The sequence below is a fragment of the Lathyrus oleraceus genome, chromosome 7 (assembly GCF_024323335.1).
Source record: "Lathyrus oleraceus cultivar Zhongwan6 chromosome 7, CAAS_Psat_ZW6_1.0, whole genome shotgun sequence".
NCBI classification, from domain to species: domain Eukaryota; kingdom Viridiplantae; phylum Streptophyta; class Magnoliopsida; order Fabales; family Fabaceae; genus Lathyrus; species Lathyrus oleraceus.
This window is the reverse complement of record NC_066585.1, coordinates 88,698,330-88,721,537: the sequence shown is the minus strand read 5'-3', so window position 1 is coordinate 88,721,537 and position 23,208 is coordinate 88,698,330. Positions and strand designations below refer to the sequence as shown.

Below are 23,208 nucleotides of genomic sequence, written 5' to 3'. Positions count from 1 at the left end.
AATCAGTCGTCCATGGTAGTGAAAAACTAGTTTCACCGCCTTGGTCTGCCCTCATTTTTCTAAAAACATGCAAACACAAATAATATCAAAGGTGAAAGATAACTAGAAAAATCCATTCACCTTTTAATGTGGATGATGTTAGGTGCAAGTGTGAGTGATTAAAGTCTCACATTGTCTGTGAATGGGTGAAATGTTGAATTTATAAGAGAAATGATTCATTTACCTAATACCTTAAGATTTTGGATTGAGATGTGGTGTCTCCCTCTCTTGTGGTCCTGGAGCATTAGTCTCGTTGGTGCTCCCAACTTTCTCAGACTTCCCAGTAGTTGTTGGTGACTTTAGTATCATCAATGTATTTTAGTAGTAATGTGATTTACTATAGGCCGGTGCAATTATGCGTTAAAGCTTGGAAACGAGTTAGGGGTAGTGCGTAGTGCACGCTCGTCGAGTCAACGTATAATTGAATGCGAATAATTGAAACGGGGTTCCAACGTTCAAAATTTTCTTTTGAATTTCGAATCCTTTCCCAACTGACGTAACCGTTTATGAACAGTTGCGTCTTTTTGGTTTCTGTTTTTGATCTCCTATATAAGGAGTCATTTGGCCTCAGTTTGAAAACACATAACGAAACCAAACCTTCTCTCTACATTCCTGAACATTTCTCTTTGCCAGAAACAAATTGTTCTTCAAGAATTATCCCCACAAAGATTTCGTGAACCCAGACAAGAATAGGGTCGAAATACTTTATTCAGAAAGTGTACGAACACGATTCTTCGAAGTTATCCAGGATTATCATACCCAATTTTCTAACAAACGAACAAAGTAGTTTCTGATAATCATGGCTGGAGGAAGCACCGTCAAGGAGATGACTACAAACTTCGGAAAATTGGACAAGTTTCAAGGACAAGACTTCAGGCGTTGACAGAAGAAGATGCATTTCATGTTGACAACGTTGAAGGTAGTGCATGTCCTGCCTACACCGATTCCAGAACTTCTGGAGGAAGACGCGGTTGAAAATCTGAGACGTAGATCAAAATGGGAGAACGACGACTACATATGCAGAGGGCACATTCTTAACGGTATGTCTGATCCCTTATTTGATATTTATCAAAACATAGAATCTGCAAAGGAATTGTGGGATTGTCTCGAATCCAAGTACATGGCAGAGGACTCATCCAGTAAAAAGTTCCTTGTAACCGATTTCAATAATTACAAAATGGTTGAATCGAGGTCTGTCATGGAACAATTCAATGAACTTCTCCGAATCCTTGGACAGTTCACACAACACGGATTGAAGATGGATGAAACAATATCTGTCTCAAGCATCATAGACAAGTTGCCTCCTTCGTGGAAGGATTTCAAACACAATCTGAAGCATGGAAAAGACGAACTGTCTTTGATCCAACTTGGAAGTCATTTGCGCATAGAAGAATCTCTAAGAGCGCAGGAGGATGACAAAGGAAAAGGCAAAGAAATTGCTGGACCCTCGGTTAATATGGTCGAAGAGGGTGGTAAGAACGGTAACAACAAAAACAAAGGAAAGAAGCGTGCTTTCAAGAACAATAAGGGCAGTTTCGGTGCTAACAAGAAACCGAAACTAGAATGCTGGAAGTGTGGCAAAACAGGCCACTTCAAGAAGGATTGTCGTTCCGGCAAAAAGCATGATAACGCGAATGCAAGTGGTTCAGGAAAGGGGTCTAAGGACCAATCCGAAAACCAAGGTCAGAAATCAATTCGTGATTTGAATAGTTTGATTAAACATTCGGTTTCACTAAATTCTGAAGCATTCTATGTGCAGGATGATGCTATCGCGTGGTGGATTGATTCTGGCGCTACAACACATGTTTGCAAGGATCGTTTCTGGTTCAAGACTCTTGTTCCAGTGGAAGATGGTTCTGTCCTCTACATGGGAGATGATCACTTCGCTCCCGTTGAAGGCAAAGGAAACGTGGTGCTAGAATTTAGTTCTGGAAAGACTATTACTTTGTTTAATGTTTTGTATGTTCCTAAACTACGTAAGAATTTAATTTCTGGTCCTGTATTAAATAAGCTTGGATACAAGCAAGTGTGTGAATCCGATAAATATGTTTTATCGAAGTCTGGTGTGTTTGTAGGATTTGGATATTATAATAATGGTATGTTTATGATGAATTTGAATGGAGTTCCTAATGATTCTGGTTCTGTATTTATGTCCTCTTCGAATGTTATCAATTCATCGTTATGGCATGCTCGTCTAGGACACATACATTATAAAAGAATGCATGAAATGTCTAAAGATGATTTAATTCTTGTTTTTGATAAAAATGTAGAAAAATGTAAAACTTGCATGTTAACAAAGATCACTAGGCAACCTTTTAAAAGTATAACAAGGAAATCTGTCATTCTTGAGTTGATACATAGTGATTTATGTGATTTGCATGCTACTCCATCATTAGGACATAAAAAATATTTTGTCACTTTCATAGATGATGCATCTAGATTCTGCTATGTTTATTTGTTGCACGCTAAGGACGAATCCTTAGATAAATTCAAAATTTATAAAACTGAAGTTGAAGTGCAACAGAATGTGTTGATTAAAACATTACGTACAGATAGAGGTGGTGAATATTATGATCCTGTATTTTTCCAATCCGTAGGAATCATTCATGAGACTACGGCACCTTATACACCTCAACAAAATGGTGTGGCTGAAAGGAAAAATAGAGTGCTTAAGGAAATGGTGAATGCCATGTTATCTTACTCTGGTTTGAGTGAAGGGTTTTGGGGAGAAGCTATGTTAACGGCTTGCTATTTGTTAAATAGGGTTCCTAATAAAAGGAACAAGACTACCCCATATGAACTTTGGTATAAGAAACGACCCAACTTAACATTTCTACGTGTTTGGGGTTGTAGGGTCGTGGTTAGACTCCCGGACCCAAAAAGGAAAACTTTAGGTGAAAAGGGTGTAGCTTGCATCTTTGTTGGATATGCTGAGCACTCCAAGGCCTATAGGTTTTATGTTATAGAACCTAATGACTCGATTTCTATTAACATAATTATAGAATCGAGAGATGCCATATTTGATGAGAATTGTTTCTCTTCTATACCTAGACCAAAGGACTCTATACCTAATTCAGATGAATCTCTAAGGGATGATCATTCAAATGATGTGCCAAGTGAGACACTTGAACCCCGTAGGAGCAAAAGAGCTAGAAAATCTAGATCTTATGGGTCTGATTTTCAACTATATTTAGTTGAGGGATCAAAGGATCAGATTGACACTCAATACTATTATTGCTATAGTATAGAGGAGGATCCAAGAACGTATGATGAAGTTGTGAAATCTCGAGATTCTGCTTTTTGGAAAGAAGCAATTGACGAAGAGATTGGTTCTATCATGGAAAATGATACTTGGGTATTATCTAATTTACCACCAGGTTGCAAACCATTGGGTTGCAAATGGATCTTCAAAAAGAAGATGAAAGTCGATGGTGCAATTGACAAGTTTAAAGCTAGATTAGTTATTCAAGGCTTCAGACAAAAGGAAGGGAATGATTATTTCGATACCTATGCTCCTGTTGCCCGTATCACTACTATTAGATTGTTGATTGCCTTGGCGGCTATTCATAATCTAGTGATTCATCAAATGGATGTCAAAACAGCATTTCTGAATGGTGATTTGGAGGAAGAAGTGTATATGAAGCAACCTGAAGGATTTGTAATGCCTGGTAATGAGCATAAAGTGTGTAAGCTAGTTAAGTCGTTGTATGGGCTGAAACAAGCTCCGAAGCAGTGGCATCAAAAGTTTGATGAGGTTGTTTTGTCTAATGGTTTCATTCTAAACCAAGCTGACAAATGTGTATATAGCAAATTTGATACTTCCGTTAAAGGAGTTTTCATTTGCTTATATGTTGATGACATGTTGATCTTTGGCACCGACTAAAATCAAGTTGATAAAACAAAGAATTTCTTGTCATCAAAGTTCTCCATGAAGGATATGGGAGAAGCGGATGTTATTCTTGGTATTAAGATTAAACGGGAGAATAAGGGGATTGTAATTACGCAATCTCATTACATTGAGAAAATACTCAAGAAGTTCAATTATGAAAGTTGTTCTCCAGTAAGTACTCCCATGGATCCGGGAGAAAAGCTTATGCCAAATACAGGTAAACATGTGGATCAACTCGAATATTCAAAAGTTATAGGCTCTTTGATGTATGCTATGATTAGAACTAGACTGGATATTGCTTATGCTGTTGGAAAGTTGAGCAGATTTACTAGTAATCCTAGTAGACATCATTGGCATGCGATAACTAGGGTATTCAAGTACTTGAAGGGTACAATGAATTATGGATTGTCATATATGGGATTTCCTTCGGTGTTAGAGGGTTATTCGGATGCTAGTTGGATAAATAATGCTGAAGATTCATCCTCTACAAGTGGATGGGTGTTCTTGCTTGGGGGAGGTGCCATCTCATGGGCTTCCAAGAAGCAAACATGTATAACTGGTTCCACAATGGAATCTGAGTTTGTAGCATTAGCTGCTGCTGGTAAAGAAGCGGAATGGCTAAGGAATTTGGTATATGAGATTTCGATATGGCCTAAACCGATATCACCAATTTCTATCCGTTTGGATAGTACTGCCACATTGGCTAAAGCTTATAGTCAAATATACAATGGAAAGTCTAGACATTTGGGTGTTAGACATAGTATGATTAGGGAATTAATCATGAATGGGGTGATATCTATTGAGTTTGTTCGGTCGCAACAAAACTTAGCTGACCACTTGACGAAGGGGTTAGCTAGAGACTTAGTGAAGAAGTCGGTAATTGGGATGGGATTAAAGTCCATTTAAATCTATTAGCTATGGTATACCCAATTCCCTTCTAATACAACATTAGAAGCAGAATTCAATGTGGAAAGATCATAGTTAGAGATTGGAGCAATTGTGTTTATCTTCTCAAGGTATGTGCTCAGACCTGCAAGTGATGGCTAGGTTGAATTATATCTTCTTAATGGTTCTTTTGGAAAATTGCAAATGCAGGTGCAAGATTAAAAGAATCACCTATGTGAGCTAGGTTGAATTATATCTTCTTGACGGGTTCAATCGCTATGACACCCCGATTTTCGAGTATTTGGAATGTGTATTTGTACTAAGATGAAAATTCAATCGCAAGACATTTTCATTTATGCATTTGTTTGATCGTTATACCTGTGTGTTATATCCTTGTATATATTATTGTATATACTGAGTAAATCAAGGATTACACTAAAATGGGGGGGATTTGTTGGTGATTTTAGTATCATCAATGTATTTTAGTAGTAATGTGATTTACTATAGGCCGATGCAATTATGCGTTAAAGCTTGGAAACGAGTTAGGGGTAGTGCGGAGTGCACGCTCGTCGAGTCAACGTATAATTGAATGCGAATAATTGAAACGGGGTTCCAACGTTCGAAATTTTCTTTTGAATTTCGAATCCTTTCCCAACCGACGTAACCGTTTCTGAACAGTTGCGTCTTTTCGGTTTCTGTTTTTGATCTCCTATATAAGGAGTCATTTGGCCTCAGTTTGAAAACACATAACGAAACCAAACTTTCTCTCTACATTCCTGAACATTTCTCTTTGCCAGAAACAAATTGTTCTTCAAGAATTATCCCCACAAAGATTTCGTGAACCCAGGCAAGAATAGGGTCGAAATACTTTGTTCGGAAAGTGTACGAACACGATTCTTCGAAGTTATCCAGGATTATCATACCCAATTTTCTAACAGTAGTGGTATCTGAGTCGTGGTTCAGCTTTATGGGGGAGCAGGAGCTGGATCTGGTGTTGGATCCTATTATATGATGTGCGGGACTCACACTTGTGAGAGAGAATGTTGGGTGCAAGTGTGAGTTGTTAAATTCTTACATTGCTTGTGAATGGGTGGAATGTTGGATTTATAAGAGAGATGATCCATATACCTAACACCTTAAGGTTTTGGGTTGAGATGTGGTGTCTCCCTCTCTTGTGGTCCTGGAGCATTAGTCTCGTTGGTGCTCCCGACTTTTTCAGACTCCCCAATAATGGTATTAGAGCCATGGTTTGGCTTTGGAAGGAGCGGGAGCTGGATCCGGTGTTGGATCCTCTTATAGGATGTGGGGAACTCACATTTGTGGGGGAAACATTGGGTGCAAGTGTGAGTGGTTAAAGTCTCACATTGCCTATGAATGGGTGGAATGTTGGATTTATAAGAGAAAAAATCTATTTACCTGACACCTTAAAATTTTGGATTGAGATATGGTGCCTCTCTCTCTTGTGGTCCTAGAGCATTAGTCTCATTGGTGCTCTCAACTTCCTCGGACTTCCCAACAGATGGTTCGCAAAGATGAGAATATATGAAGTTAAACTCATGTGACCTTGAGCAAAAAATCCAGCAACAAAAACAATAAACCATAAGCATATAAAGTTGGAAGATGAATGGGAGAGAACTTGCAAAATAATTCTATAAGAGAAAAAAAATTGAAAGTATAAATAATCCCTCTAAATGAAAATCCATCACTTATACATCAAAATACCAATCGTTTAGAATGAAGGTTCATGTTTTATCTAACAACTCACAACAAATCTTAAAAACAAACACCTACAAACCTAAAGGAGTATACACTTGATTAAGTGTATACACCATACATGTGACAAATAGATACCAAACAACTAACCTCTCGTGTAAGTCTCATATGCCCTTTATGGCTTTGAGCCGAGAGAAAATCATAGTTGAAACATGTGTAAACAATGTACTACTCTCTCTAGAAATTAAAAAGGGTCTAAAGATTAATCCAAAATTGAAAATCAAACCTCAATCTTCCTCAAAATGCATCATGAAAACTTTTAAGATGATAACCGAAGCACCTTTAGAGAAAAAGAATGAGGACAAAAGTCCTCTTTCTAGGTCGTAAAAATCAAATTTATGAGGGATATAATATTGAAAAAAATTATAATAAATAATAAAGAGACAATTATTTAAGACATATAAAAAATACAAATGAAACACTTTTATGTCTCTCAAAATCCAACTCACTTAAACTTTTTAACCAAAAAAAAATGATAATAGAGTAGATATGGATGTGGTGTGACCTCAGTAATTTACACAATTTACAACTTGTTTGGATTTGGATACATTGTTAATATCCCACTCCATGACCGATTAACTTTCCAATTCCTACTTTCGGCTTAACTCTTCTACTTGTATTTTCGGCCTTAACGTGCATTACCACCTTAGTACATTTATGTAGTAATTTTTTACTTATGATTAGTTGTTATAAGTTTGTTATAGAACCAATACCACACCAAAAGATTAACACAACATGTGTATTTTGTTTGTGTTGAAAAGGACTATCTCAATAAATATATAATTAATTGCTTTCATTGAGTTTAATACTTATGTTTAATCTCATAATACTAGTATTTTCCACCTATTAAGCTTGTAAGCCTGTAAGCAATTTTGTCAACTTCTACCTTACATTATAGTTTCAATAGTTATTAACTTGAATATTTTAGATTCATGATTAGGTTCTCTCTTCTATATAAAGAGCACTTAAATAAAGATTCTAGCAAGTACTAGCAGTACCTATGTCAGTGAACCTTTATTTCATTGTTATCATCCATGAATGTGATGGATTATGATCAATTTCATGAGTGTGACTTAGAAATTGCTTTTCCATTTTTTCAAACAGAAAATATATTATCTCCAAATACAATCCTAAATGAAATATTATTTGATCAACAAGATCAATCACAATATCTCTTATCTCCAAATACCATCATAGATGAGATCTTTGATGAAGAAAAGTCCATAGAAAGATCGATGATGCAGCATACAAATCAGGACGAGACAATGCCTCTAGAGAATGAATTGTGTCGAGGAACTCCTGAAAAAGGCTGCGAAAACGTGCTTGGTTCGAGAGAGGAGGATTCGTTTTGGAAGGAAGTTCAAGATGAGTTAATGGAAGAGACAAGTCTAGTTGATCTTTTGCTGATAGGAGCTGAAGCTGTTGAATCACAGAACATGACACTTGCTTCTGACATAATTGAAAAACTAAACAATGCAGCGTTTTTAGAAAACGGCGATAGTTTATTGAACAGGTTGTGTCCTTTCTTTACACAAGGTTTGTTTTACAAAACTACGAATGCTCCTAAATTCCACTGTGAACATGTTTCTACACAGACAAACACATTCTGTGTGTTTCAGATACTTCAAGAACTCTCTCCGTACGTAAAATTTGCTCATTTCACAGCAAACCAAGCAATTTTCGAAGCTACGGACGGTGTTGAACATGTTCATGTCATTGATTTCGATATCATGGAGGGAATTCAATGGCCATCATTGATGGTTGACTTTGCAATGAGAAAGAACACTACTTCACTTAGAGTAACAGCAATCACAGTAGATCAGCAAACTGCAGCCTCGGTTCAACAAACGGGAAGAAGGCTAAAAGAGTTCGCAGACTCGATCAATTTCCCGTTTGTGTTCGATACGATGATGATGGAGAGTGAAGAAGATTTTCAAAGAATCGAACACGGTGACACACTTATTGTCAACTGTATGATACATCAGTGGATGCCAAACAGAAGTTTCTCATCAGTCAAAACTTTTCTCGATGGCGTAAGAAAACTATCACCAAAGCTTATTGTGTTAGTTGAAGAAGAACTGTTTAATTTTTCTAGACTCAAATCCATGTCCTTTGTGGAGTTTTTCTGTGAGGCTTTGCATCACTATATTGCAGTTTGTGATTCATTAGTTACTACTTTGTGGGGTAGCCATAAGATGGAGTTAAGCCTTATAGAGAAAGATGTCTTGGGAGTTAGAATCTTGGACAGTGTAAGACAGTTCCCTTGTGAAAGAGAAGAGAGAATGTTGTGGGAAGAAAAGTTTTTTTATTCTTTGAAAGGGTATAAAAGTGTTGGTATGAGTACATATAATATTTCACAGGCTAAGTTCTTGGTAAGCTTGTTTGGTAAAGGGTATTGGGTGCAATTTGAGAATTTTAGGTTGGCTTTAAGTTGGAAGTCAAGACCTTTGACTTCAGTTTCAATCTGGGAACCAATAGATTATATGAGTGACAAGGTCAAATAGATTGAAACAGTTTTTTTTTGTAAGACTTGCTTTGTACTTATTTAATTATTGAGATGATTATGGATGGATAGGTGATGTATTGTGGTTGTAGGTACCAATAGATTATATGGATGGAAAAGCTGCAAGTGTTGGCTTGGCTGTACAATAAGACAGATGAAATGTGTAATTTTTGTAGCTCAATTTATGTTCAAAACAGTTACTAGACAAGATCCATAAATGAAACACTTTGTAAGGTTTCAAGATTTCTGAGGAAATGCCAAGAGAATGACATTCTTAAACACCGGCGTTCGGTGCGGTAACACAGCAGGCCGAGAGTTTACAAATTATTGCAACTTAGCAGTCTACAAGATGAATAAACTATAACAGTTCAAAAGAACCATCTAGTTTATCATACTGGCAAACTGTGTGCTGGAAGTGGCACAAGGGAACATGACAAGGAAAGTTCCAAAGAATAATGTAACCAAGACATGAGCATTACAGATTAGGTAAAAGCTTTTAATAATGTAAGAGATGCAACTTTTCAATAGCCAACTAAGGAATTAGCAAATGTTTGAATTTGTAGGCACCCAATAAGAATTGAAAGGCACATTCCATTGCACACATTCTCACCCAACAGAAATGCATTTCACAAAATAACCTGCATTCAAAATTTCAGATCATAGGATAAGGATGTTGAAATGGAAGTCTCTCCATAAGAAACATTTTTGAAATGTACCCAAAAATGTTCATCAGCTCAGTATATAGCACCGATACCTATGGAAAAAATGCATGAATGTTTGTATCCACGACACCAACAGTTGTGATTATGCTCGAATTTATGCATTTTTTTCAAATTATTACTGGTGTCAACGTGTTAGTGCTTCGTAGCACATAACACAAGAACAACCAAACCCTGGATATGATTCAGAGTCAGAACAATGGCATTGTCTTGATCAAGTAAACATATATTTGCACTATAGAAACATAACTTTGAATACATCTTGTTCATTCTATTTATTCAATGAAGTTAGATTTCACATAGTAACTTGATGAACAAGCAAAGAATGACTCATGACTCATCCAAACAATTTTCCGATACAATTCATAACTCAAATATCTAGAATACAACAAAAAAAAACGCATGAGTTACAAGTATTAATCCATATACCAAGATAACAGATCTTGAGAATTTTGAATCTAAACTTCGGATCCAGATTTTGCATTCCGAAACCCTTTCTTCAATTCAGCCATTCTTTTCATACAAGCAGCTTTCGATTTTCCGGGAACAGCAGCAGCAACTTTCTCCCATCTCATTGCAACATCTTTCGGAAATGCTTTCAGAGCATTCAACAAAGCAATGTCCTCATTTGAACTCCAAACACTCTCAACTTTCTCAACCGTTGCTAATTCTCCTCCTTCTTCAACAAGTCTCTTATCCAACGCTTTTCTCTTCTTCAGAAACTGCTCATACGAATCCGAATCATCAACCTTCTTCTCCCCTAACTCCTTCACCTTCTTCACCACGCTCTCTGCTTTGTGCCGCCCTCCGAATGCCTCCGCTATCACCTCCCATCGTCCTGGTTTCCCCACCGGATGTTTCACAATTTGCTTCTTCAGAATCTCAATGTCGTCCTCGTTCCATTCCTTCTCCTCCTCCACCACCGCCGCCGTCAATGAAGCACCGTTTCCATTTCGATTCTTCAAAGCACTGCCGTTTGAAACTACCGGCGCCGGAAGAACTACGGACGCAACATCCTCCGATCTCCGCGGCTTAGATCTGCGCTGCTGAGATCTTTTCCTGACGTCATCATCATCAGCTGAGGCTTCCTGATCGGGGAAGTTAACGACATGACCACGGCCGACGCGGAAATCACCGCCAGTGATTGAGCTAGGAGCGAAAGGACCAAGGAGAAGTGATAGTGCGAACCAGAAGAGAATCGATCTGTAAGGTTCCGATGGGAAGACGAAGATAGCGAGAGCGAAGAAGATTGAAGAGAGAGCAACGGTTACAGCGATGAACGGTTTCGTTGGTTTCTCGGAAGGCTGTGATACAGTGGGCGCGGGTGCACCGGACTGAAACAGGAACTTCGGTTTCGCATCTTCGTCCAAAAATTCCATTCCTCTCGCAATCAATCTTCACTCTTTTGCTTCTGCGTCAACAAAAACGAGAGAACACGTAAAACGACGTCGTCTAGTAATTTTAGTTGGGCTAATTGGGCCTTTAGTTTTTCTTTGTTGAGATTTTTTTTACCTATCAACCCACCCTTAAACCTCTCCTTTGTAATTCCGAATGGGTATTTCTTAACACACTCTATAACTTTTTACTGTACCACGAGTATTTTAAAAAATATCTCTTATTTTTTAAGATACATCTCCGGACGCATTTCAACACACACACTCAATTAAGACCATTCAGTGTAACACCCTGTTGTTTGATTTTTTTAATTCCGGAGATGCATTTTCCAAAATTATCCGTAGTTACATTTCCGTAAGACAGAGACATCAATACCAGATCCAAAACCAATATTTTTTTCAAATTGAAATAAGATTCATAAAATAAAATTAGGGTTTCATAGATGAGTTCAACATAAAATGTAACATTACATTGCAATATCCAGGTGGACGCTTCAACATCTTCAGAATATCTTCGGCCGATCTTAAAATTCTCGCTTCCAACTCGAGCGAAACTTTTTTTTCGAAATAGAAAAACGTATTTCACATAGCCCTTACATCCGTTTGCATCTTGAGCTTAAATTTTCTAAACTTAATCTTCTCTCTGTTGCCAATTGACGGTGAACGGTACTCGAGCTTTTTAATCTTTCGATTGTCTCTGTAAGGTATGAGATAATGGATTTTGTCTTTTATATCATCGATAGAGGTGAATTCGTTGAGCTTAAACGTGCGCCCGGACCGCAAGTTGGAGAAGGAGACATTCGCGACATACGAGTCAATGTTTAATGGCGACATTTAAGACATTTTTAGTTTGTGTGAAATATAACATAAGAGCGCCTTAATTATATAATCATTGATCAATATGGGTCACTCAATGTCTAGCATGTTGATTCTGAAGATATATCTCTGGAACTGCATCCTATTATACTATTCTGAAGATGCATCTCCGGAACTTCTCATAGACCAGTTTCAAGACATAACCTATAACAGAACATGTTATTCATATACAAAAAACACAAATGTTGTTATGAGGGGAGATAAAAAAATGCATTAATAAAAAATATGAACAAAGGGTGAATATATAAAACTTCATTTATATCGAGACATAATTACATACACATATTTGTCAGGTAAAATAAGAAATTAAAACGAATCGAAACACATGTCATCGGCTAAATCTATTAGTGGCACCCCTTTGGACTTTTGTGCATTTGATTCTCTTTCAATATTGTTCAATTTCTAGAACTCTTGCATCCTTTCTATAAAATGATTTGGCCAAGTCTCAACTTTTGTTTCTGAATGAGTTGTCCACTCTGGTGATGTAAGTGGTATACGGCATCTCAGTTTGAAGTAAACTTGAATAAAATTACTTAATTTTGAAAGTCACCCAGTACACATAATACAATCATTTGGATTTTGAGGTGGGGCAGTGTTCAATGGGAAAAAGATTTCTGAAAATCGTATTGTGTCAGATTAATATACATTATGTCATACTCATATGCTATAAGGTGACCTATGTCAGAGAAACGCATCCATTTTGCCACAGGTACCGAACCGCTAAGGCAAGGAACAATAGACTCATAAACATTGTCAAAGTGTTCTTTATTTCCGTACAAATGGGTGTATGATTCTTTATGCGTTTTCAACTATTTGATAAGTTGATGGCGAACGAGTGTATAATTACCTTCTCCTTTATCGAGTAATGCCGAAATGGCTCGGTAATCGCAATTGTCGTCCCCCACAACATTGACGATCCGCTCGATATATTTGTGCATAAAACCCATAATCTCATCGATGAATGAAATCTTTGGTGAAGACGGAGGTAATTTCCTAACGTGAACTCCTTTGACAAAATGTTTTTGAGATTTTGGAGTCGGTCAATCGGGAAAAACTTTGTCAACATGTTCAAAATATGAAGGAGACCGTGTAGTCGAATTATCATCCGGTGTAGGCTTCATTTCTTTTGAGCATCTTTTGTTTTTACGGGTTGAGATGGTGGTTTCATGTCGGTGGTTTCTGGATAGGCAATCTTCCTCAATTGTTCTTTGATGTGGAATTTCAAGTTGTCATTGGCTTTCAAAAATCACTCTTGTATTACTTCCCATTCGGTCAAAATAGAGATATTCAATCCATGCATCCATCACCATCAAACCTAAGTCTCTTCCAATGAGTGCAAACTTCGTTCATTCTTATCGGGTCATCAAGTTTCACCTTTTTAGCAATAACACAAGCACACGGAAGACAATGTGTGTTTCATAATTATGCATCCACACCTTGCGCTATAGTAGCCTACATTATCAACTCATTTAGCCACGTAAAATAGTTCAAACCCGCCCGATAAATGTTACCTACCAACCGAGAATATAGAGTTTTGTCTTCAATCATGTGTTTCAAAACTGTAATCCTCCGACCAAATGATGTATGTATCTCATTATGCTGGTTCTAAATCATTCAGTTCACGGAGTCCCAATCTCTATACAAATCATCCTTACTATTTCCCAACCAATTATTCAATGTAGCATGGGCATACTCAACTCAGTTAGTTGTTGTATTTCCAAGGTGTCTAACTTGATCGATCCAAGCACAAACAATTTTCTCCTTCATCTGGTCAAGAATTATGCTCTCAACATATTTCAACAAATCTGGATACTTTTTACACACTTTCATGAAATGAATAACGAAATCAGTATATAGTTCTTTTGTGGAAGAATTTGTTATACGATTCCATGCATCCAATATTTTTTTCCATAACCACACCCGCTTTCACCATTTTTCCATCTTCAGACTCTATCTTTTTCATCCTTACGCAGGTTTAACCTGACTTCTCACATTCTTTGTTATGTGATACCTACAATGTACTGCATAACAATAAGGAAATACCTTTGGAACCGAATTCATCAATGCGGTATTCGCAGTCAGTGACAATCGCTTTAGGCATCTCACTTTGTACCTTTAACAATGTCCGACACACCTTTAATGCCCAATTAAAATTATCCTCTTTTTTCACACTCAAGAAATGTAAAACCAACAAGATATGTCTTCTCAATTAAGATCACACTAACCATCTCCAATAATGGAAGTATATACTTGTTGATCTTGTAGGTTGAATCAAGTATGAGCACCATAAGAAACGTGTTGAACAACTTTATGGAATCAAGATGAGTCCATAAAAATTCTCTAACAATAACTCTATCATCGCATATTCGGCACCTAGACATGTAACTGTTATCATCCAACAGTTTCAAGAGTTGTTGCATCTCAGTTTTATCCCCTATAAGCGTCTTGTTAGTGAGGTACCGAATATTATACACTTTTTTGATATTTGATATATTCTCGGGTCATTTTTGTTTCAATGTTGCAAGTTTATTTTTTGGTTGAATAAGATTCAAGGTCATGTCAGTAACACATTCCTTCTTTTCTGGCTTGAGCCGACATACACTAGGATGATTGGCTAATTTTAAACACAAAACATGGTTATGCAAACCACATATCTCATTAAATCTCCATTTTTTATTTGCCAACATGTAACCACGAACCTTAAACGGACAATCACATTTTCTTGTACCGGTGTCGTCTCTTTTAAAATTATGGAGGGGAGTTTTATATTTCTTGTTTCTTTCGTAAATCATTGTAACAAACATGCATCTTCTATCTGAATCATTATCGGCCATTTCGATAACCACACCAAATATAAGTTTAGAGGCCTCCATACGAATTCATTGAAGCATTTGATCATAAGATTCAAACTCTTGCTTATTTTTAAAGTCATTGCCAACATTTATCGCCTTCATAACAACACTTTGAACATTCGGAGAAACAACCACACCTTGACATTCATATAAACAACTTGTTTTGAGAAAACATCGGGGTGCATCATATCTAACGAAATCAATTAAAATCATAACAGAACATAAGCGCTACTACTGCTGCAGAATGACTTCAAAAATGAAAAAAGTTATGTTGTGTCCATCATAGCAAGCAAAGGAAGATAGAATTTTACTCCAAATCTTCATCATTTTGGTTCATCACATCATAGCAAGCAAAGGAAGATAGAATTTCAGGTAAATATTCTTTTGTTCACTTTGCATTGCTCACATCAATCATCATTTTTTTCTGAAAAAAGTTATGTTGTGTCCGAAATTGTATCTCCAAAACATATATGAACTTGTAGAGATGCATTTCCGAAATGTGTCTGGGGTTCATTTTTGAAGTCATTCTGCAGCAGTAGTAGCGCTTATGTTCTATTATGATTTTAATTGATTTCGTTAGATATGATGCACCCCGATGTTTTCTCAAAACAAGTTGTTTATATGAATGTCAAGGTGTGGTTGTTTCTCAGAATGTTCAAAGTGTTGTTATGAAGGCGATAGATGTTGGCAACGACTTTAAAAATAAGCAAGAGTTTGAATCTTATGATCAAATGCTTCAATGAATTCGTATGGAGGCCTCTAAACTTATATTTGGTGTGGTTATCGAAAGGGCCGATAATGATTCAGATAGAAGATGCATGTTTGTTACAATGATTTACGAAAGAAGCAAGAAATATAAAACTCCCCTCCAGAATTTTAATAGAGACGACACTGGTACAAGAAAATGTGATTGTCCGTTTAAGGTTCGTGGTTACATGTTGGCAATATAAAAATTGGAGATTTAATGTGATATGTGGTTTGCATAACCATGTTTTGTGTTTAAAATTAGCCAATCATCCTAGTGTATGTCGGCTCAAGCCGGAAAAGAAGGAATGTGTTACTGACATGACCTTGAATCTTGTTCAACCAAAAAATATACTTGCAACATTGAAACAAAAATGACCGAGAATATATCAAATATCAAAAAAGTGTATAATATTCGGTACCTCACTAACAAGACGCTTATAGGGGATAAAACTGAGATGCAACAACTCTTGAAACTGTTGGATGATAACAGTTACATGTCTAGGTGCCGAATATGCGATGATAGAGTTATTGTTAGAGAATTTTTTTGGACTCATCTTGATTCCATAAAGTTGTTCAACACGTTTCTTACGGTGCTCATACTTGATTCAACCTACAAGACCAACAAGTATATACTTCCATTATTGGAGATGGTTAGTGTGATCTTAATTGAGAAGACATATCTTGTTGGTTTTACATTTCTTGAGTGTGAAAAAAGAGGATAATTTTAATTGGGCATTAGAGGTGTGTCGGACATTGTTAAAGGTACAAAGTGAGATGCCTAAAGCGATTGTTACTGACTGCGAATACCGCATTGATGAATTCGGTTCCAAAGGTATTTCCTTATTGTTATGCAGTACATTGTAGGTATCACATAACAAAGAATGTGAGAAGTCAGGTTAAACCTGCGTAAGGATGAAAAAGATAGAGTCTGAAGATGGAAAAATGGTGAAAGCGGGTGTGGTTATGGAAAAAAATATTGGATGCATGGAATCGTATAACAAATTCTTCCACAAAAGAACTATATACTGATTTCGTTATTCATTTCATGAAAGTGTGTAAAAAGTATCCAGATTTGTTGAAATATGTTGAGAGCATAATTCTTGACCAGATGAAGGAGAAAATTATTTGTGCTTGGATCGATCAAGTTAGACACCTTGGAAATACAACAACTAACTTAGTTGAGTATGCCCATGCTACATTGAATAATTGGTTGGGAAATAGTAAGGATGATTTGTATAGAGATTGGGACTCCGTGAACTGAATGATTTAGAACCAGCATAACGAGATACATACATCATTTGGTCGGAGGATTACAGTTTTGAAACACATGATTAAAGACAAAACTCTATATTCTCGGTTGGTTGGTAACATTTATCGGGCGGGTTTGAACTATTTCACGTGGCTAAATGAGTTGATAATTTAGGCTACTATAGCGCAAGGTGTGGATGCATAATTATGAAACACACATTGTCTTCCGTGTGCTTGTGTTATTGCTAAAAAGGTGAAACTTGATGACCCGATAAGAATGAACGAAGTTTGCACTCATTGGAAGAGACTTAGGTTTGATGGTGACGGATGCATGGATTGAATATCTCTATTTTGACCGAATGGGAAGTAATACAAGAGTGATTTTTGAAAGCCAATGACAACTTGAAATTCCACATCAAAGAACAATTGAGGAAGATTGCCTATCCAGAAACCACCGACATGAAACCACCATCTCAACCCGTAAAAACAAAAGATGCTCAAAAGAAATGAAGCCTACACCGGATGATAATTCGACTACACGGTCTCCTTCATATTTTGAACATGTTGACAAAGTTTTTCCCGATTGACCGACTCCAAAATCTCAAAAACATTTTGTCAAAGGAGCTCACATTAGCAAATTACCTCCGTCTTCACCAAAGATTTCATTCATCGATGAGATGATGGGTTTTATGCATAAATATATCGAGCAGATCGTCAATGTTGTGGGGGACGACAATTGCGATTACCGAGCCATTTCGGCATTACTCGATAAAGGAGAAGATAATCATACACTTGTTCGCCATCAACTTATCAAATAGTTGAAAACGCATAAAGAATCATACACACATTTGTACGGAAATAAAGAACACTTCGACAATGTTTATGAGTCTATTGTTCCTTGCCTTAGCGGTTCGGTACCTGAGACAAAATGGATGCGCTTCTCTAACATAGATTTTTAAAATATACTATCAATTTTTTTTATTTATACCATATTTTTCAATTATATTACCGAAATTTTCATGCACTTGTTGTTCGATTAATTTACACAAAAAATAATTTGAGTATTATGGAAAATTGGGGGTAACAAATAAAAATCCCTATTTTTCGGTGCGCCCATAAGCCCATATTAACAAAATAAAAAGCTACGCCCTAGTGGGAGGCACGGCATGGCGGCGATGTGATGTGGATCAAAATGACACGTGGGTTGAAAAAAAATGATGAATGAATAAGTATAAATAAAAGTGGATTTATTAGTTTCCTTTCCGTTCTATATTTTTTCTGTTTTTAGAAGATTATGATGATTACGATAACGAGATAATATATCTCTCTTGCTCCGATTAGGGTTTCATTTTCTCTACGTTTAATTTCCTGAAGCTTTCAAGGGCTTGATTTTCAGGTAAAAACAGAAAAAATTAATAACATGAAGCTGAAATTATTGTGATTGGAACTCATTGCATTATTCAATTTCACCCGTTATATTTGTTTTTCGAATTTTGTGTTATTCTGTTTGTAATTTACTTAGTTCAATTATGAATGCTACTATTTGTTAGGATTTGAATGACTTTGTAACTTACCTATCGTTGTTCGTTGATAATTTTGATTCCAACGACGATTTTTGATTAATGATTAATGCTGTGTTAATCTATAGTGATTTTTAGGGCTGGATTTTAACACGGTGTAGATGAGTCTGGCGGGGACGGAAAGCTCGGAAGAGGGTGCAGTGCATCCGGAGCCACCTGATCCTGATGTTCTTGAGATTGATCCTACTTGTCGTTACATCAAGGTAATGATGCAATTGGCTATGATTTAATCTGTTTTTTTTATTTAGGGTAAAATTAATAACCTTGTATTACAATGCACTAAGCTGATTCAGTTTTTTTGCTTCTTTAACAGTATAAAGAAGTGATAGGCAAAGGAGCCTTCAAAACTGTGTAATTTTTCTTTTTGCCTTTCTATGCATATATGTTTCTTTTACTCTGTTGGATTGTTGTGGAAAGTAGCGCGTTTTCAGTGTCGCGTTTTCAGTGTCGAATGGGATTTATTTACAACATAATACAATGCAATTTGTTGTTAATTAAGATTAAGAATAATTTTATTATTGGAGTTGATTTTGTTTCAAAGTGTGAATGTTTTACGTGATTTGTGATAAATCAGTTACAGAGCATTTGATGAGGTCAATGGGATTGAAGTTGCATGGGGCCAGGTTCAGATTGACGAGGTGTTGCAGTCACCGGGTGACTTAGATAGGCTATACTCAGAAGTGCATCTCTTAAAATCGCTACGGCACAGTAACATAGTAAGGTTCTACAATTCTTGGATTGATGACAAGCGCAAGACTGTTAATATGATTACTGAGCTGTTTACGTCGGGTAGCCTTAAACAGTAAGTCCAATATCCCTTTCATATGTATCGTTAATCTCTTTGTGTCTTTATTTATTGCGAGATCAACCATTCTGTTAGTGGATGTGGTGCATGATGTAGGTATCGTAAAAAACACAAGAAGGTTGACTTGAAGGCTGTCAAAGGATGGGCACGACAGATTCTGATGGGTTTAAACTACCTCCACAGTCACAATCCACCAATTATACACAGGGACTTGAAATGTGATAATATATTTATCAATGGTCACCAAGGAGAAGTTAAAATTGGTGATTTGGGGCTGGCGACTCTCTTGACTCGGGCTAATGCTAAGAGTGTTATCGGTATATTTTTCATTTTCCATGCACTTGTCTATGCTAATACCTGTTAATCCTTTATATAGTTAAAACATATTTAGTTGTATATTATTTTTACCATCCTATAGTGCCGGGAATAGTAGTAAACCCATATTTATTGCTATGCTTTGTCCCATTGCTGTTTGATTTGATTTCTGTACCAGTTATATTTATACCTATGAAATCCTGATAGGAACTCCGGAGTTTATGGCACCTGAAATGTATGATGAAAATTACAACGAATTAGCTGACATATACTCATTTGGTATGTGCATGCTTGAGTTGGTGACTTCTGAGTATCCTTACAGTGAATGCAGAAACTCAGCGCAGATATACAAGAAAGTTTCATCTGTAAGTTATGCGGTATTTGTAATGTTCTTTTTTGTGTAGGCTAATACCGGATTATATGGTCATTCATAATAATATCATTCGTAATAATATCATTCTGCAGGGTATAAAGCCTGTTGCTCTTTCTAGAGTGATAGATCCCGAGATAAAATCATTTATTGAAAAATGTCTTGTTCCAGCCTCCCAAAGATTGTCAGCAAAGGAGCTTCTGATGGACCCCTTTGTTCAAGTGAATGGTTCAGCAAAGAACATTTCTTTCCCACTGCCTGATATTGTCCTTCCCAAACTGGGAGCTTCTGAAAACAGAGGTATGATGTCAGAAGGTCCTGCTAGTACACGTATTAGGGCTATTTCTATGGATCTTGGTGACCCTAACGAGCTACCTGTGATCACTGTACTTGATAATTCAACTGTCGGTGCATCATCTTCTCCAAGTGTTGAGATAAGAAGGTTGAAGGGTGGTGATACCTTCTTTCTGAAAGGTGACCAAAATGATGAGAGTTCTGTATCATTAGTTCTTCGGATAGCTGATCAGAAAGGTCAGTAAACTTCAAACTCATTTCTACTCTTCAATAACTTTTAAATTTGTCAGTGTAAAGTTAAATTCTTTGGGATTTATATGCAGGACAAGCAAGAAATATCCATTTCATCTTCTACCTTGACAGTGATACTGCTGTCTCGGTTTCAAAGGAAATGGTTGAGCAACTTGAACTTGCTGATCAGAACGTAAAATTTATAGCTGAGTTAATCGATTTGTTATTGATGAGATTGGTTCCTGAATGGAAACCTTGTGTAGCAATCGATCATTTGGCCTCTGTAAATGGTAAATGGACTAATGCTAGCCAACAGAGAGACACAGAGTTGGCTAAATACAAAGGAATCTCTAAACATTCCACTGAAGATGCAGGTCCCTCAACCTCATACGGAAAATCAGCTGCAAAAGAGAACGTCGACAATATGGATATATGTTCTGAGATGTCATATGCTTCTGCAACATCAGACATCAATGATAAGTTTTCTATGGTTTCATTCATGTCGGCTGAATCAGGATTTGATGGAGGGAGTCAGAGCTCATTTGCATCTGAAGCTGGGACATCATCTGATTACAGGAGCAAGACTTTAGACATGGGAAGCAACAGTATGATGAGCTTCTCAAGTTATCCCCTCAGTGTTTCTTCCTTGTCCGAACTTGATGATGAGTTGAGAGTAGAGTTAGAAATGATCGAACAGCAATATCAGGAGGCAATTAAAGATTTATCGAAAAGAAGAAACTTGGCCATCGAGGAGATTAAAAGGAGAATGGCAGAGAAGACGGTATCATAGAATGATTTCAGTTGAAATTAGTTTTTCGTTTTTCTATTTTTTACGAGTACAAATTTACTTGTTTCTTTTTGTTGGGGAGGCGTAGAAGAATTTACTAGTCTTTTTAATAGTGAGCTTTTACGTCCCCTGCTCTCTTCATACCCGTGAAGTGAGAAGTGTAAATACGGACCTGTGAAATTGTTTTGCTTTTCGCATGGTTTATTGAATTTATTTTTGACACTATCCAACTATTGTATATGACTCTTACAAAATTCCTTTCACTTTATACTGTCAATTTTTTTAAAAAAAAGTTGTTGTGTTGTGAGCTGACTCTCGCCTCTAGGGTTTTAATATATCTATGTTTTGTAACAAAAATATATATTTTTATTGGATATTTTAGTAATAAAAAAGAAGATCACACAAAAATATGTTTTGTCGGATATTCATTTAAGATATGTTTTGTTGTGTAACTTATCTTAAACTTCAACTTTCAAGTTAGAATTACTCTACATTTTGTTAAATTTATATTTTATATGTTTTGTCTTACTCCTACTCAAATGAATTTTGTACCTTAATTTTTCTCTCGAGCTCTTGGAAGTGTCATGGAAGTGTTAAGTAAATACATTCATAATTAAAGTAAAAAGATAAGAGTTTAAGATTGAAACTTAAGGATGCAATCTTATTGTTAGCTGGTTAATCGAGACCCCTTCTCCATATTTGGCTACAATTCTAAAAATAAATTCTTTAAATTTTTTTTACAAAATATTTATAGATACTAGACTTAGAATTAGGTGAGTCAGAATGATTTTTATCTTTTCCAAACTCAAATCTAAAATTCTTAAATAATTCATGTTTTCCGCTTTGATCTTCAACGGGGATGGAGAATTAGAATGTAAACTCGTATCGAAGGGGTATGGATTGAGTTCGGGTATTCTCGTCTACCACTATGCATTTAGTAAAATTAAATTTTTAATAAAAATATTTATTTTTTTCCAAAATCAAACTTCATTACAAATAATAAAATAAAATAATTTTAAAAATTTTCGTACATACATTTTAAATATTTGAAAAAATGAATACAAATCAAAATATCAAAATATTAACCACATAATTTAATTTTTTTTAGAAGACCAAAAAGAAAAATATATTAACAACCAAAATAAATCACTTCAACACAAGATATAACGAAGATGACAATAAAGAATTCAAAGTACAACACAAAAAATGAATAAGACACGACATAAAACTTACTACAAAGGAGATGATAATTAAGATAAAGATTTTTGTCTTTAAACCTGGTAAACAAAATCAAAAGAAATATATTTTGACTTTAATCACTAACAAAAAAATTGAAGTTTTACTCTTTCTGATAACACCTACAAATGTTACTCTTTATTATAAAAATACGAGTATTTCGCTCTTTCTAAATAACTCAAATCATAGAGAGTCAGATAGTATTAAGAAGCAGTCAAACATTTTTTGACAAACTGCCTAGCCCTCCGAACCATAAGAGATGCTCTAATAAATTTCCTTAAAATGTCGTTGAGAAACCTAACCAATTAAAAATCGTAGGCCACAATCTACCAAAAAATCACAATTTGCAAATAAATCATCTTTGACTTTATCCATATCTTAATTCGCCACACATCTTTAATCGTTCGTAGCAAGAATTTGCCGCCTAACCAAATTGTTCTTCATCGGAATACGATTAAAAAACAATTGTCAGACCAAAATATATACCTTGAGCGACATAGTCTTCAACTATAAAAATTGAGAATTATACTGATTCTTGTTGTCGTAAACTTGAAACAGTTTTTTATAAACATTATTGATCGTTGCAAGAAGAGAGATGTAAATTTCAAACCCAACGATCTTTTATGTCCACCTGCATACGCCTTGAAAAAGAAAAGAAAGTAGAC

General features: G+C 36.1%; 3 protein-coding genes across 4 annotated transcripts; 2 read left to right on the top strand and 1 right to left on the bottom strand.

Moving 5' to 3' along the window:
• Positions 1 to 7,550: 7,550 nt before the first annotated feature.
• LOC127106988 (protein NODULATION SIGNALING PATHWAY 2-like) lies at positions 7,551 to 9,528 on the top strand. The gene has a single exon (XM_051044281.1). The coding sequence runs from the start codon at positions 7,621 to 7,623 to the stop codon at positions 9,088 to 9,090; it is 1,470 nt and encodes a 489-aa protein (XP_050900238.1). The 5' UTR covers positions 7,551 to 7,620; the 3' UTR covers positions 9,091 to 9,528.
• A 526-nt stretch (positions 9,529 to 10,054) lies between these two features.
• Positions 10,055 to 11,242, bottom strand: LOC127106990 (transcription factor MAMYB). Its single transcript, XM_051044282.1, has one exon. It carries the CDS (start codon positions 11,185 to 11,187, stop codon positions 10,267 to 10,269), a length of 921 nt encoding a protein of 306 aa, XP_050900239.1. The 5' UTR covers positions 11,188 to 11,242; the 3' UTR covers positions 10,055 to 10,266.
• Positions 11,243 to 18,096: 6,854 nt separating this feature from the next.
• Positions 18,097 to 21,532, top strand: LOC127106987 (probable serine/threonine-protein kinase WNK7). 2 transcript variants are annotated; one of them, XM_051044279.1, is made up of 8 exons: positions 18,097 to 18,321; positions 18,574 to 18,708; positions 18,819 to 18,856; positions 19,080 to 19,307; positions 19,407 to 19,627; positions 19,833 to 19,990; positions 20,091 to 20,526; positions 20,613 to 21,532. In XM_051044279.1, the coding sequence occupies exons 2-8, from the start codon at positions 18,607 to 18,609 to the stop codon at positions 21,308 to 21,310; spliced, it is 1,881 nt and encodes a 626-aa protein (XP_050900236.1). In that variant the 5' UTR covers positions 18,097 to 18,321; positions 18,574 to 18,606; the 3' UTR covers positions 21,311 to 21,532. The 2 variants fall into 2 exon arrangements, with proteins under 2 accessions (XP_050900236.1, XP_050900237.1); XM_051044280.1 differs by having other exon boundaries at positions 18,100 to 18,321; positions 18,584 to 18,708.
• The last annotated feature ends 1,676 nt before the right edge of the window (positions 21,533 to 23,208 follow it).

Coding starts and splice junctions, on each gene's coding strand:
- LOC127106988 (XM_051044281.1), top strand. CDS start 7,621: ATGAATGTGATGGATTATGATCAATTTCATGAGTGTGACTTAGAAATT.
- LOC127106990 (XM_051044282.1), bottom strand. CDS start 11,187: ATGGAATTTTTGGACGAAGATGCGAAACCGAAGTTCCTGTTTCAGTCC.
- LOC127106987 (XM_051044279.1), top strand. CDS start 18,607: ATGAGTCTGGCGGGGACGGAAAGCTCGGAAGAGGGTGCAGTGCATCCG. Junction 19,308..19,406: donor ACGTCGGGTAGCCTTAAACA/GTAAGTCCAATA, acceptor TGCATGATGTAG/GTATCGTAAAAAACACAAGA. Junction 19,628..19,832: donor TAATGCTAAGAGTGTTATCG/GTATATTTTTCA, acceptor AAATCCTGATAG/GAACTCCGGAGTTTATGGCA.